The following is a 16,331-nucleotide window of genomic DNA, read 5'->3' as shown; positions in this document are numbered from 1 at the left end:
AACAGTAAACACAGTCAGCACTTATCTGCAGATTATGCACAAAACAGTGATTGAGCGGACTTTCAGTACTCCACTGGGTGGGACTCTGGACTGATCCGTGGTACTACAGGAATGAAAATTAGCAGGTAAGAACAAATTTTCCTTTCCCTGTATGTACCCGGTTCAGTCCAGCCTCCTAGGATGTACCAGAGCTATCCTAATGTGGGTGGGAACCCGAGAGTCCTGCTCGAAGAACACCCTCTGCAAAGGATGCCGAGTCCGAAGCCTGGACATCCAAACGGTAATGAAGAGCAAAGGTATGTATAGACTTCCACGTCGCCGCTTTACAAATCTCCTGAGGAGAAACCAGCTGACACTCCGCCCACGACGTTGCTTGCGAACGAGTAGAATGAGCTCTCAAGCCGACTGGAAGCATCCGACCAGCGAGAAGATAAGCAGAACCAATGGCCTCCTTCAACCAACAAGCTATAGTGGCACGGGACGCCTTGTGCCCCCTGTTTGGACCACTCCATAACACAAACAAATGGTCCGACATACGGAAGCTATTGGTGACTTCCAGATAACGCAACAGAGTGCGATGCACATCCAACTTCCGGAGGTCCTTAGACGCAGGATCCAAATGGTCTAAACCATAAAAAGCAAATGTTGCTTACCTGTATCAGGTGTTCTCACAGGACAGCAGGATGTTAGTCCTCACATATGGGTGATATCACAGGATGGAGCGCAATCACGGAACACTTTTGTCAAAGTTTCTAGAACTTTGACTGGCACATACTAGGCATGCCCAGCATGGCACTAAACCTGCAGCCAGCAGGGATCCCCCTTCAGTCTTATTTATTTATTTATTTATTGGCTTTTATATACCGATGTTCATGTACTAGTACATACCGTGTCGGTTTACATAGAACCAAAGTTGGAAATTACATCAAACAAGTGGGTACAAATAACAGGGATAACTTTGTAAGAACTTAGAACTTATAGATAAAGCAGAGAACAAGAATTAAATTATTATAAATCATTATAAATAAATACCCATAATTGAAAATAATTACAAATAACAGTCAACAAAAAGCTGGGTTTACATCTGACTTAATAAGCATGAGTGCAGAATAACGTACATCTAATAGTCTTGTTTAAAGCTACAGGAAGTGCCAAAAAATAAAATAAGAAAACAAACCCAACACTGCAGGGTGGCGGGCGGGTTTCGTGAGGACTACCATCCTGCTGTCCTGTGAGAACACCTGTTACAGGTAAGCAACATTTGCTTTCTCACAGGACAAGCAGGATGGTAGTCCTCACATATGGGTGAGTACCGAGCTGAGGATGTCCGAGAAATGCACCAAATGTACCCAAGATGTGTAATATGCACAAGGACTGGAGTGGAATTTGGAAGAGGGCATCCTAACGGGCAGGCGGAAGGGTGTTGGTACGTCAAGTTGTAAAAAGGTTGCGCAAGACAGATTGGCCGAAGAAGGAATCTTGTCTTTCTGCCTTCTCTGTAAACAAAACTTTTCCAAATTTTTCATGCCTAATATCCATTAAAGAGAGGTTGGCTCCTAGCCCCCTCCACTGTATATAGTATTTATTCTATTTTATTGCACTTTATATATTTATTGCTCCGTTCACCCCTTCTTTATTTTCCTACTCCAAGTTAAGGCTTCCTTGTTATAATGTAACTGTATGCTCTGTATCTCTTGTTGATTGGTTAATTGTATATTCTACTTAGTTCATTGTAAACCGAATTGATTTGATTTGTATCAAGAAATTCGGTATATAAAAGCCTTAATAAATAAAATAAATAAATAAAAATAAATTGTCTAAGCAATAATGGGCTGTAAAGGTATGGAGAGAACTCCAGGTAGCAGCCCTGCAAATATCAGGAAGTGGCACCGAGCGTAGGTGTGCTACTGAAGTTGCCACGGCCCTCACAGAGTGTGCTTTTACACGGTCTTGAAGCAGAATGCCTGCTTGTTGATAGCAAAAGGATATGCAGTCCGCTAACCAGGAGGAGAGAGTCTGCTTACCCACAGGCTGCCCTAATTTGGTGGAATGGAAAGAGACAAACAATTGGGTGCTTTTCCTGTGGGCAGCTGTACGGGCTAGATAGAATGCTAGAGCCCGTTTACAATCAAGGGTATGTGGAGCCTGTTCTCCTGGATTGGAGTGGGGCCTCGGAAAGAAGGTAGGTAGTATAATGGATTGATTAATGTGAAACTCCAATACTACCTTAGGTAAGAACTTAGGGTGAGTGCGGAGTACTGTCCGGTCCTGCAGACGTTTAGTGTAAGGCGGATAGGTAACTAGGGCCTGTAACTCACTAACTCTGCGAGCAGATGTGATTGCCAAAAGAAAAATCACTTTCCATGTGAGATAGCGAAGATCACAGGATTGGAAAGGCTTGAATGGTGGTTTCATGAGCTGACCCAAAACCAGATTGAGGGCACAAGAAGGAGCCAGAGAGCATAGTGGAGGCTCGAGGTGAAGCAAGTCTTTCAGAAAACGTGTTAAGAGGGGTTGTACCGAAATAGGAACATCCCTGATACCTTTATGGAAGGCTGCCACCGCACTGACATGCATTCTGATGGAGGAAGTTTTTAGACCTGATACTGACAACTGCCATAGATAGTCTAGAAACTTTGTGGTGGAATAGGTAAAGGGATCAAGAGACTGAGAAGAACATCATGACTTAAACCTGTTCCATTTGTAGAGGTAAGACTTTCTCATGGAAGGCTTCCGTGAAGCAAACAGGTCACAAGAAACTGGCTCCGAAAGGTTAAGTGGCTGAATAATTAACCTTTCAACATCCAGGCCGTCAGGGACAAACCTTGAAGATTGGGGTGGCGTAGGCACCCGTCGTTCTGAGTGATCAGAAGTGGGTCCGTTCCCAAGGGAATGTGCCTGTGAATGGAGAGATCCTGAAGTATTGGAAACCACACTTGGCGAGGCCAGTGAGGTGCTATCAAGATCATGCATCCTTTGTCCTGATGTAACTTCACGAGAGTCTTTGATAGAAGTGGAAGTGGAGGGAATGCATATAGGAGACTGGTTGCCCATGAGAGGGAGAGTGCATCTCTTGGCTGAGAGTGTTGGCTGCGAGTGAGAGAGCAAAAGCTCTCTACTTTGCGGTTTTGAGGTGACGCAAAGAGGTCTATGCGAGGATAACCCCAACGTTGGAATATTGAGTCCGCTACTGTGGGGTTGAGGGACCACTCGTGCGGATGGAAAGTGCGACTTAGCTTGTTCGCCAACACATTGTCCACTCCCGGCAAGTAGGTGGCCTTGAGGTACATCGAGTGGGAGAGGGCTTCCGCCCATATCTGTGCAGCTTTCTGACACAGTAGGTAGGAGCCCGTGCCTCCCTGTTTGTTGATGTACTATATGGCCACCTGGTTGTCTGTCTGAATCAGGATGACCTGATTGGAAAGGCGATCCTGAAACACCCTGAGAGCATATCTGATTGCTCGCAGCTCCAGGAAATTGATTTGGTGTTTGGCTTCTTCTGGAGACCAAGTTCCTTGCGTCTGCAAATCGGCGACATGGGCTCCCCAGCCGAGGTTGGAAGCATCGGTGGTGAGAATTATTTGAGGGTCTGGAGCCTGAAAGGGTAGGCCTTGGAGGAGATTGATCTGATTTTGCCACCAGGCTAGAGACTGACGAAGTGAGTCAGTGATGTGGACAGTGGTCGATAGAGGTTGGATGGACTGAGTCCATTGAGTCCTCAGGAGTCGACTGCATGACTCTCATGGCCAAGCGGGCCATTGGGGTAACCTGTACTGAGGATGCCATGTGTCCCAGCAGGATGAGGAAGTGGCGTGCAGTCGTGCGGTGCTGAGACTATAGCTGGTGTACGAGAGAGATGAGAGTGAGAGCTCGCTGTCGAGGCAGAAATGTCTTTGCCTGCAAGGTGTCCAAGTCTGCCCCTATGAATGATAAAGTTTGAGATGGGACTAAGCAGGATTTTGCGTAGTTGACGAGAAATCCTAGCGAAATCGGAGTGTGTAAAGTAAGACGTAGGGAGGACAGAGCAGCTTGCTGAGTGGGAGCCCTGATCAACCAATCATCTAGATAGGGGTAGACGTGAACACCTTGAGTCCTGAGGAAGGCTGCTACTAGCACTTGGTGAAGACTCAAGGTGCAGATGCCAGGCCGAATGGTAGCACTCGGTACTGATAGTGCTTGGGGCCTACCAGAAATCTCAGGAACCTGCGATGAGATGGAGTTAACGCAATGTGTGTGTACGCATCTTGGAGATCGAGAGAGCACAGCCAGTCTCCTTTTCTGCAGAAGAGGAAGGAGAGCACCTCTCAGTGGAGGTACTTGTTGAAGGCACGTAGGTCCAGAATTGGACGAACGCCGCTTGATTTTTTGGGGATTAGAAAGTACCGAGAATAGAATCCTAGGCCTTGTTGGGAGTAGGGCACTGGCTCTATTGCTCTGAGCTGGAGGAGGAGGGAGACCTCCTGCTCCAGGAGTAGTGAGTGGTCGGATGTTCTCCACGTCGGTAGAGGTGGGGAGTCCGGTGGGATGGAGAGAAAGTTCAGGTGATAACCTTGAGAGATTATGGCAAGGACCCACTGGTCTGAGGTGATTGTGGGCCACCTGTTGTTGAAATGGCACAATCGACCTCCCACTGGTATCTGAGGCAGTGGGAACTGGCTGCTGTCCTCTGTGCAGGAGTCAAAAGCCGGAAGCAGGGCCCAGCTGAGGAGCTGCTTGTAGCTTTTGTTGATGAGGTTGACGAGACTGAGCCTTTTGGAAAGGTCTCGTGGAACGAGTTCTAGATGGTGGTGGATAGGACTTCTTTGGACAGAAGAATGACTTTTTAGTATCCTTCCTGAATGGCTGTTTGGAGGAATACTCAGAGGGCATCAGAGAGAGCTGGCGAAGGGTCTCATGATGCTCCTTGAGTTCCGCCACCGTCCGCTGAATCTGTTCACCAAACAGATTGTCACCTATGCAGGGCAGATCAGATAATCTGTCTTGTACCTCAGGGCGCAAGTCCGAAGACTTAAGCTAGGCCCATCTTCTTGCCGAAATAGCAGTTGCAGATACCCTGGAAGCGGTGTCGAAGATAACATAAGAGGATCTTATTTCATGCTTCCCTGCCTCAAAACCCTTGTGTACCAGGGTTTGAAGCTGTTCCTGGAATTGCTGCGGCAGGGACTCTGCAAAGTCCTGTATCTGCTTGAATAAGACCCTGTTGTACTGGATCATATACAGCTGGTAAGAGGTGATCCGAGAGATGAGCATTGATCCCTGGAAGACACGCCGGCCAATGGCAACCAGGAATTTCTGTTCCTTACCTGGGGGAAAGGGAGGGTGGGGGGTTTTGATCTTTTTGCCCTCTTTTGGGCAGATTCTACAACCACAGATTGGTGATCCAGCTGAGGTTTCTGGAATCCTGGGGCTGACTGGACCAAATAAGTGGTATCAGCTTTTCTGTTGACTGGAGCAACAGAACCAGGGTGTTCCCAGTTCTTTTTGAGGAGATCCAAAAGAACCTGGTGAACAGGGATGGAGGTTATTTCCTTGGGAGCATCCAGGAATTGCAACAGCTCCATCATTTGATGCCTGTCATCTTGTTCAGTCTGCAATTGGAAGGGAACTAATTCAGGCATTTCCTTCACAAAATTTATGAAGGACAGGTCCTCTGGAGGAGAACGCTTCCTGCTTTCAGGAGGAGAAGGCGGCGATGGCAAGTCATCGGTGTCTGGAGATGAATCATCAGTCCAGGTGTCATAGGGATCAGCACCTGTCCCCCTAGGAACCTGAGAAGGACGGGACGATGGAATTCCTGAAGGTCCTGGTCTAGGCTCTGAAGGCATTGAGGGAAGAACTGGAGGCACCGATGAAGGCATCGAGGGCATCGATAGATGGATTGTTGGTGCCGATGGACGCATCGGCGTTGATGGTTGAGGCATCGGCAAAACTCCCGATGGAGGAATGCGGAATGGTGTTTCTCCACCCGATGACAGGGTAAGTGGGGAAGGCACCGGAGCCATTGGTGACCCAGAATCCATCGGTGGAAAAGCGGCTATAAGCGCGTCCATCTTCGAGAGCAGCGGTGCCAATGCTGCCGGAATGGGATCGATGGCCGGTTCCATGGCCGGCACTGATATCGGCACCGGAGGAACTTGGAGTCTGTGCATCGCCTTATCGATGGCCTCCCGGACCATCCGGTCCAGTTCTTCACAGAGACCTGGAGCAAGCAGCCCCGGCTCCGGAAGGGAAGAAGGAGGCAGAGGCATAGCCGGAGGGACCACCATTAAAGGCTGAGTCGCGGCCCCCGATACCCGTCCGGGTGAGGGTTGCCTCAGTGACCCGGTCGCAGAAAGGGTCGATGCCTTTTCTGGATGGGGTTTTTTTCGATGGCTGCTCAGACGATGGTGAGGTCGAAGATATTCTTCCTTGATGGCCCAAGACTTCCGGTATCGATGCCGATGTTTCTCTCTACGATCCCCTCGGTCCTGAGGTGGGGTAGAGGTAGTCGAAGGCCGGTGGCCGATACTGGCGCGAAGTGGATGGTGCTGGTTCAGACGACGTCGATGCAATCGACGGCGTCGGGGTTTGAATACGGAAGAGAAGTTCCATTTTCTCCATTCTGGCCTTGCGACCTTTGGGTGTCATTAAGGCACATTTGGTGCAGGTCAAGACATCATGCTCGCACCCAAGACACATTACACAGACTTTATGAGGGTCTGTTATGGACATGGTGCGAGTACAGTCTGGGCACCGACGGAACCCCGACGCCATGGTCTTTGAAAAAATTGAACCACGGTACGGTCGATGGCCAAACTCGATGGGACTCAACCGAAAATGGGTAAAAAACTTACCAGAGTACCGCGGAGTGAAAAATTTGAAGGAGGAACCCTTGTGGGGTATGAAAGATTTTAGTAATTCCGTGAGGAAAATTCCTGTCAGGAATCTCTGTGGAGCTCCTTAACCCGCGTGGCTACTGCTGCGCGGAAAAAAGAAGACTGAAGGGGACCCCTGCTGGCTGCAGGTTTAGTGCCATGCTGGGCATGCCCAGTAGGTGCCAGTCAAAGTTCTAGAAACCTTGACAAAAGTGTTCCGTGATTGGGCTCCATCCTGTGATGTCACCCATATGTGAGGATACCATCCTGCTTGTCCTGTGAGAAAGCTGGAAGCTTCACTGATTGATTCAAATGAAATGAGGAAACAACCTTTGGCAGGAAAGACGGCACCGTCCTCAACGAAACTCCTAAGTCAGTAATCCGTAGAAAGGGTTCCCTACAGGACAAGGCCTGAAGCTCCGACACTCTGCATGCCGAAGAAATAGCCACAAGAATCACGCCTTCAATGTAAGATCCTTCAAAGTCACCGCCTTAAGAGGTTCAAAAGGCGCGACGCACAGGGCCTTGAGGACCAGGTTCAAACTCCAAGAGGGACAAGGGTTCCGGAATGGAGGACGCAACTGCTTTGCTGCCCGGAGAAAACGTGCTACATCCGGATGTGCTGCCACCGAAATACCATGTAACTACCTCGAAAGGAACCGAGGGCTGCTACCTGTACCCACAACGAACTACAGGACAAACCCTTGGCCAATCCAGCTTGCAAGAAGGACAAAATATCAGAGACTGAAGCCCGCGTAGGATCTACCTGGTGGTCCTCACACCAAGACTCAAACACACTCCACACTCCACACCCTAACATATGCCAGAGATGAGGTCATCTTATGCGAACGCAAAAGAGTAGCCACTACCGCATCAGAATAACCCTTGTTCTTCGGACGGCATCTCTCAAAAGCCAGGCCGCTAGACAAAAGCGCTCCACCTTCCAAACAAACGGGACCTTGACAGAGAAGATATGGCAGATCCCGAAACCTCAAGGGGCCGTCCACCAAATCTGCAAACCAAGGACGACGTGGCCACTTCAGTGCCACCAGAATGACCTCCGCCTGGAGTACCTCTATGCGCCTGAGCACCTTTCCTATGAGAGGCGATGGCGGAAACACGTAGAGAAAAACGTCCTTCGGCCAGGGAACTACTAGGGCATCTAGCCCCTCTGCTCGCAGTTCTCTCCTCCAACTGAAGAAGCGAGTCGCCTTGGCATTCTGAAACGTTGCCATTAGGTCCACCGCTGGTGTGGATCACTTGGCACATAGCCTCCGAAAGATGTCTTCACATAACTCCCATTCCCCGGGGTCTAGGCGCTGACAACTGAGAAAGTCGGCCTGAATGTTGTCGACTTCGGCGATGTGAGAGGCTGCAATGCTATGAGATGTTGCTTCGCCCAAACTATCAGTTGTTGCGCTTCCATCGCCACCGGTTGATTCCTGGTTCCTCCTTGGTGATTGATATACGCTACCCCTGTTGCATTGTCGGATAGAACTCGGACTGACTTCCCTTGTAGGAGAGGCTGAAGCACTAGCAACGCTAACCGCACAGCCCTGGTCTCCAAGCAATTGATTGACCACTGGGCCTCCTCCCTGGACCATTGGCCCTGGATTGACGTCTTCCGACACACCGCTCCCCAGCCGGAAAGACTGGCATCCGAGGTGACCACCGTCCACTCGGGGATTTCCAGTGGCACCCCCCGCCGCAAATTGTCCCCTAGCAGCCACCAATCCAGGCTGGAGCGAGTCGCATCCGTAAGGGGAAGAAACAGGCGATACTGTTCGGAAACCGGATTGCAGCGGGAAATGCTCAAGGAACCAGCTCCAGAGTGGATGTCATAAAGCTGAGGACCCGCAAATACTCGCACTCGTGGAGCAGGATTGGCCAACAAATCTTGTACCTGCCTTGCAGCTTCAGCAGGCCCTGTTCAGGTAGAAAAACCCTTCCCTGACGTGTGTCGAACAGAGCTCCTAGAAACTCCAATGACTGGGAAGGCGTAAGGCTTCTCTTTTCAAAGTTGATCACCCAGCCTAAGGACTGCAAGAGAGAGAACTCTGTGCACCATCGAGCAGCAAACAGACTCCGTCTTCGCTCGAATCAGCCAGTCGTCCAGATAGGGATGGACCAAGAGAACTTCCTTCCGGAGTTGCGCCTCCACTATGACCATCACCTTGGTGAATGTCCTAGGAGCTGTCGCCAGCCCGAATGGCAAGGCTCGGAACTGATAATGGCGGCCTAAGATGCAGAACCTCAGGATCTTCTGGTGATCTGGGCGGATAGCGATGTGTAGATACGCCTCCGTCAAATCCAGGGATGCCAGAAACTCCCCCTTGTGTACTGACGCAATGACCGATCGAAGGGTTTCCATGAGAGCCCTGGGAACTTGGAGTCAGCGGATGTGAAGTTAATGATTGTACTGCTATAGCTTCTTCCTTCAGTTTACCTACTGTGTCCTGGAATCGTTCTCCGAACAGGTTATCTCCTGTACATGGGAGGTTTGTTAGTTTTTCATGCAAGTCTTCACGTATCGAACTTGAACATAACCATGCTAGTCTGCGGGCTGCAATGGCTGTTGCAGATGCCCTGGAAGATGTTTCACATGCTTCATAGATCGACCTCAAAAGGTGTCGAGAACACTCTTCCATGTCATGCAGAGGCGGAGGTATCTGATCCGCAGTCGAGGCAAGCATACCTTTTATAGCTTGTATGCCCTCATATAGGTATTGTACCATGTAGAATTGATGGTGCATAATTCGAGCCTTCAACATAGAGTTGTGGTATATTTTTCTGCCAAACTCATCCAAATATTTGTTGTCTTTCCCTGGTGGGTATGAGGAATGCAACTTTGTTTTCTTAAATCTTTGCATCGCCGACTCTACTACAATTGAAGCATGAGGTAATTGTGGTAGAGAGTACGGCGATGTTTTCCTCATACGAAATTTTATGTCTGTTTTTCTGGAAACCGCTGCAATTGCGTAAGGTGTTTTCCAGGATTTCTGTAAGAATGAATGCAGGAGTTCTTGTGGTGGAAGAGATGTTGGTTCCCCTGGAGTATCAAAAATCTTTAGGAGACCAAGGGTTTCTGCCCTAGGGTCTGTCTCTTTTTGGACCTCTAGATGCAGTATTGTACCCAATTTTTCTAAAATTTTGGGTATGTAAGGTCTTCCGGAGGGGAGTATGGCTCCTGAGGTTGTTCCTATGGATCAGATGGGAATCCTGTAGATGATGATGGGGATGTTTGCGGTGAAGGAGAATCAAAAAATGTATCCTGTTTATAATTTGGTGAGGCTGGTCGGATTGCTATGGGAGATGTTGGAGGCTCCACCGACGGTTCCCTATTAGTCTGCGTCTTATGTTCCGGAGAACTGTCAGTAGCCATATTAGTCATTTTGAATGATGACTGAAGAGTTTCATAAAAATCTGCTAAGGATTGAGACAAATGATAAAATGCCTCTTTTGTACGAGGGGCATTTTTGTACGATCATCTGGTTCTTATGACTCACATGCTTTAGGGTGCATTGGAGTATTCTTAGGTAAAGTACTGGATACTTTATGGTCTTTCTGTTTTTTGTCGCATATTATGTCCCTCGAATCCTCTGAATCTGTAGAAGCGGTAGAGGAAGCAACTTGTATTACTTTTCTGTGGGAGAAGGTATTTGAAGTTAGTATATGAGATGATTTAGAAGTCGAAGGGCTTACTTCCCATGTTGCACTTCTCTTTTCTGACTTTATGTGGTGGGAGTGTCGTGAGTGCTTATGATAATAGTGTGACAACGAGTCTGTATGACTTCTACGTGAAGACTGTGATCATTTTCTACGTTTTATTGTAAACTCTGTCGAATTCGCTCTCGAAGAAAGGGAAGTACCCGAACAAGGTGAGATTATTGGTGGAGAAGCTGAAGAAGACCCTTGTGAAGGTCCACATCATCGTTTCAACTCATTTTGTAAAACATGAGATGGGTGCTCATGTGTCTTATGCTCCGATCTGGATTTATGCGCGGTTCTAGACTTGTGCGCATATATTTCTGTTTCCTTGCGCGCAAGAGTGATCGGCGCCAATGTCTTTGGCGCCGTGCGTATAGATATGATTGGCGCCGGGCGCGCAGGTGGTGTCGGCGCCATACACGCAGATGTCGACGGCGCCGTGCGCATAGAGTTTCCTTTGGTTGTGCGCTCAGACGTCTTCGGTGCCCTGAGCGCCGATGTCTTCGGCGCTGTGCACGCATGGTCCTTCGGCGTCGTGCGCACAAGTGTCTTCGGAGCCATGTGCATAGAAATGTTGTGCGCCGATACTTCTCCAGGCACCGAAGTGTTATGCGCCGACACTTTTGTATGCGCATAAGGCGCATTAGGCGCAAAAGTTTTAGGCGCCAAGTTTTTTGGCCCCATTGTGTCCTGCGCCGGCGATTCTGGCTCTATGGATTTTTGAAAATCCAATGGCCTTTGTCGGCTTGCCACATCCTTACTTCCAAGACTGGAGGACTGAGGATCTCACGATGATGCCCTCTTTTTTGAGGGAGCCGGTAAAATCGCAGGGCCAGGCAACGAATGAGCCTCCGATGGCTCCGGTGAGGCAAAAAGTTCTTGAAGCCTGTAGGCCCTTTGCTTCAGTGCTCTGGGTGACATCCTTGAGCAAAATTCACAATATTCCCAATTGTGATCTGGTCCTAGGCATCGGTAACATCGGTCATGGCCATCCGTGACCGACATTACCTTGCCGCAATTACAGGGTTTAAACCCCAATTTTGACATGTTTTATTATATTAACGCTGAGGAGAAGAACAGCTCCGCATGCGATCCCACGCGCGGAAAGAATAGACTGAGGAGATTCCGTTACTTTCCTGCGCGGGAACACACGCGCAGCCGCAGAGAGCAAAGCTTTGATCTCTGCTTTGACAAGCTCCGCCTCCCGGACCTGATTGACAGATCCCATGACAGCATGGCTAATTCAGCCCTGCTATCGATGGGAAACCGATGTGATATGTCTTTTCATGAACGCCGGTATAGAAAAGCCTTTAAATAAATAAATAAGGAAAGGGACTACTTGCATGGGAATGCTTTCCCAGGCTCTTGTCCTAATATAGTGGCTCCTCCAAACCACCACTGAAGACTCAAAGCATGCAAATCTATCTCATGTATATTCATTGTGGATACCTTGAAAAATAGCATTGCTTAGGTGTGACCCCAAGACTAGCTTGGAAGACACTGTTCTAATCTATTAAATTACCACCTGCCAAAGAAAAATTTAGATTTCTGTTGCTTTCCTAAATTATTACATTTTATATACTTAAGGCATGAACTGAAGACTGTATCATTTCACTCAAAGTTTTGTTTTTAAAGACTGAATAAAAAAGGGAATTAGTATGATCAGAATTTGGCAATTTATGTAAAGACCAGGGCCTTCCTAGACCTGTCCTGGTGACTCCACACAGCTAGCCAGTTTTTCAAGATAGCCACTGTGAATGCATAGGAGATATAGTTAGCCCAGCTGGCTAAGGGGTCACTGGGACAGGCTTGGGAAGTCCTGGCAAAGACTTCAAAATCATTTTTAAAAACTTCAAGTTTATTTTCCAAGAACTGACCAGAAGCAGCATGCATTTGCTTTCTTTCATGGCTCCACAGCAACCCAGAAAGCCAAGAACCATAATGATGGAGCCCACAGCAATCAAGAGGTCTATGGATGAAAACAACCCAGAGGATGCAAGTTGAAGTCCAAAATCCTGAAAAGAAAGAAACAAAGTTGAGTGGTGAGAAACCACATTCCAAGAAATATAATCTTAACATATGTATTTGATGACTTGCACATTTGGGGACTGATCTACAATAACTTGCTTTTGAAGTTGGGGGTCTCTGCAAGAGAGGTGAAGGTTAAGAAGAGTATTACATTGACTATTGTGTTAGATAGCAGCAGTTAAAGCTTTTCATGCTCTGCTCCTGATTGGACCTCCTTTGAAACCAAACTTTCCATCTGACAAAGGCAATGCAGTAAATGGACATGCGTGGAACTTCAAATCATGTCCCCTTCTGAGGGCAGACAGGATGTTACAGCTATAAACTGGTATAGCTGATGTATAAGTGATTTTTCAAGGGCAGACATCGTACGACACCTATTCTTAACTTCTAGAGTTCTTATCTGTACATTTAATCTGAATTATCTTCAGGCAGCCACATTACTTTATCCAATAAGTAAATCTGCAGCTCTAACACTAAATTTTCAAAAGGGAAACTTTGATAAATGAGGAAAATAGAAAAAAACTGAAATGTGCAGCTGCAAAGGTTAAAAGTGTTCAACAGGTTTGGACATTGTTTAAAAATACAATCCTAGAGGCGCAGTCCATATGTATTCCACGCATTAAGAAAGGTGGAAGAACGGCAAAACGATTACCGTCATGGTTAAAAGGTGAGGTGAAAGAGGTTATTTTAGCCAAAACAAATCCTTCAAAAATTGGAAGAAGAATCCATCTGAAGAAAATAGGATAAAACATAAGCATTGTCAAGTGTAAAGCATTGATAAGACAGGCGAAGAGAGAATTTGAAATGAAGTTGGCCATAGAGGCAAAAACTCATAATAAAAACGTTTTTAAATATATCCAAAGCAAGAAACCTGTGAGGGAGTCAGTTGGACCATTAGATGACCGAGGGGTTAAAGGGGCTCTTAGGGAAGATAAGGCCATTGCAGAAAGACTAAATGAATTCTTTGCTTCTGTGTTTACTACTGAGGATGTTGGGGAGATACCAGTTCCGGAGATGGTTTTCAGGGGTGATGAGTCAGACGAACTGAACGAAATCACTGTGAACCTGGAAGATGTAGTAGGCCAGATTGACAAACTAAAGAGTAGCAAATCACCTGGACCGGATGGTATGCATCCTAGGGTACTGAAGGAACTCAAAAATGAAATTTCTGATCTATTAGTTAAAATTTGTAACCTATCATTAAAATCATCCATTGTACCTGAAGACTGAAGGGTGGCCAATGTAACCCCAATATTTAAAAAAGGCTCCAGGGGCGATCCGGGTAACTATAGACCAGTGAGCCTAACTTCAGTGCCGGGAAAAATAGTAGAAACTATTCACAAGATCAAAATCGTAGAGCATATAGAAAGACATGATTTAATGGAACACAGTCAACACAGATTTACCCAATGGAAGTCTTGCTTAACAAATCTACTTCATTTTTTTGAACGGGTTAATCAACATGTGGATAAAGGTGAACCAGTAGATATAGTGTATTTGGATTTTCAGAAGGCGTTTGACAAAGTCCCTCAAGAGAGGCTTCTACGAAAACTAAAAAGTCATGGGATAGGAGGCGATGTCTTTTCGTGGATTACAAACTGGTTAAAAGACAGGAAACAGAGAGTAGGATTAAATGGACAATTTTCTCAGTGGAAAAGGGTAAACAGTGGAGTGCCTCAGAGGTCTGTACTTGGACCGGTGCGTTTCAATATATATATAAATGATCTGGAAAGGAATATGACGAGTGAGGTTATCAAATTTGCGGATGATACAAAATTATTCAGAGTAGTTAAATCACAAGCAGACTGTGATACATTACAGGAGGACCTTGCAAGACTGGAAGATTGAGCATCCAAATGGCAGATGAAATTTAATGTGGACAAGTGCAAGGTGTTGCATATAGGGAAAAATAACCCTTGCTGTAGTTACACGATGTTAGGTTCTATATTAGGAGCTACCTCCCAGGAAAAAGATCTAGGCATCATAGTGGATAATACTTTAAAATCGTCAGCTTAGTGTGCTGCAGCAGTCAAAAAAGCAAACAGAATATTAGGAATTATTAGGAAGGGAATGGTTAATAAAATGGAAAATGTCATAATGCTTGTATATCGCTCCATGGTGAGACCACACCTTAAATACTGTGTACAATTCTGTTCGCCGCATCTCAAAAAAGATATAGTTGCGATGGAGAAGGTACAGAGAAGGGCAACCAAAATGATAAAGGGGATGGAACAGCTTCCCTATGAGGAAAGGCTGAAGAGGTTAGGGCTGTTCAGCTTGGAGAATAGACGGCTGAGGGGGGATATGATAGAGGTCTTTAAGATCATGAGAGGTCTTGAACGAGTAGATGTGACTCGGTTATTTACACTTTCGAATAATAGAAGGACTAGGGGGCATTCCATGAAGTTAGCAAGTAGCACATTTAAGACTAATCAGAGAAAATTCTTTTTCACTCAACGCACAATAAAGCTCTGGAATTTGTTGCCAGAGGATGTGGTTAGTGCAGTTAGTGTAGCTGGGTTTAAAAAAAGTTTGGATAAGTTCTTGGAGGAGAAGTCTATTAACGGCTATTAATCAAGTTTACTTAGGGAATAGCCACTGCTATTAATTGCATCAGTAGCATGGGCTCTTCTTAATGTTTGGATAATTGCCTGGTTTGGCCTCTGTTGGAAACAGGATGTTGGGCTTGATGGACCCTTGGTCTGACCCAGCATGGCAATTTCTTATGTTCTTATTGTTAGGTTGATAATTACACGTAGTCTTTCAACAGATAAATGGCTGAACAGAATGCGTGGGGACAGATATATCAATACCTATAAACGAAGCTTGACCGACGTGCCGCAAATGCGCAGTAGAGACCAGCTCTACCGCACATGTGCGGGTGAGCACGTCGGTCTGACGCTAAGAAAAAAAATGGCGGCGTCCAGTGGCAGCAGCGGGCGGCAGTACCAGCAGCGGGCGGCGACAGCGGTAGCGAGCGGCGGCGGTAGCGGGCGGCGGCGACTGCGGTAGCGACTGCGGTAGCGGGCGGCGGTAGCGAGCGGCGGCGATGGCGGTAGCGGGCGGCGGCGGTAGCGGCCAGTAGCGAGGGAGGGAGAAGAGAGAGAGAGGGAGGGACGGACTGAGTGGGAGGGAGGGACGGAGAGAGTGAGAGGGAGGGACTGAGTGAGAGGAAGGGACTGAGTGGGAGGGAGGGAGTGAGGGGGAGGGACTGAGTGAGAGGGAGAGGGGGGACTGAGTGAGAGGGAGGGAGTGGGAGAGGGAGGGAGGGAGTGGGACTGAGTGAGTGAGAGAAGGGGGAGGGAGTGACTGAGTGAGAGGGAGGGACTGAGTGGGAGGGAGGGATTGAGTGAGGGGGAGGGACTGAGTGAGAGGGAGTGAGTGGGAGGGAGGGAGGGAGTGGGACTGAGGGAGAGAGAGGGAGGGAGGGAGTGGGACAGTGAGTGAGAGGGAGGGAGAGAGGGGGAGGGAGTGAGTGAGAACTGAGTGGGAGGGAGGGACTGAGTGAGAGGAGAGGGAGGGTGGGGAGGAGTGGGTGAGGGAGGGAGGGAGGTAGGGGGTGGTGAAGAGTGAGGGGAGAGAGAATGAGGGGGAGGTGAGAGACAGAGGGATGTAGCCCGTTTTAACGGGCTTAACGGCTTGTAAATAAATAAATAAATATGCTAGTTATTTGTCAGTTTTTATATACCGTGGTTTGGAGCAAGCCTTCACAACAGTTTACAGCAGTAACAACAGTTTACA

The 16,331-nt window shown here is 47.6% G+C and overlaps 1 protein-coding gene across 1 annotated transcript in view; it reads right to left on the bottom strand.

Annotated features, from left to right (window-relative positions):
• The window catches only part of TSPAN8 (tetraspanin 8), a 104,543-nt gene that overhangs the window by 52,917 nt on the left and 35,295 nt on the right, over positions 1-16,331 (bottom strand). The window contains exon 3 of the mRNA XM_029597181.1: positions 12,440-12,577. Within this exon, the coding sequence (XP_029453041.1) occupies positions 12,440-12,577 (138 nt within the window). The remainder of the gene's footprint in view (positions 1-12,439; positions 12,578-16,331) is intronic.

The sequence above is a fragment of the Rhinatrema bivittatum genome, chromosome 4 (assembly GCF_901001135.1).
Source record: "Rhinatrema bivittatum chromosome 4, aRhiBiv1.1, whole genome shotgun sequence".
Classification (NCBI taxonomy): Eukaryota; Metazoa; Chordata; class Amphibia; order Gymnophiona; family Rhinatrematidae; genus Rhinatrema; species Rhinatrema bivittatum.
Note: the sequence above shows the minus strand (reverse complement) of the source record. Positions and strands in the feature narration are given on the sequence as shown.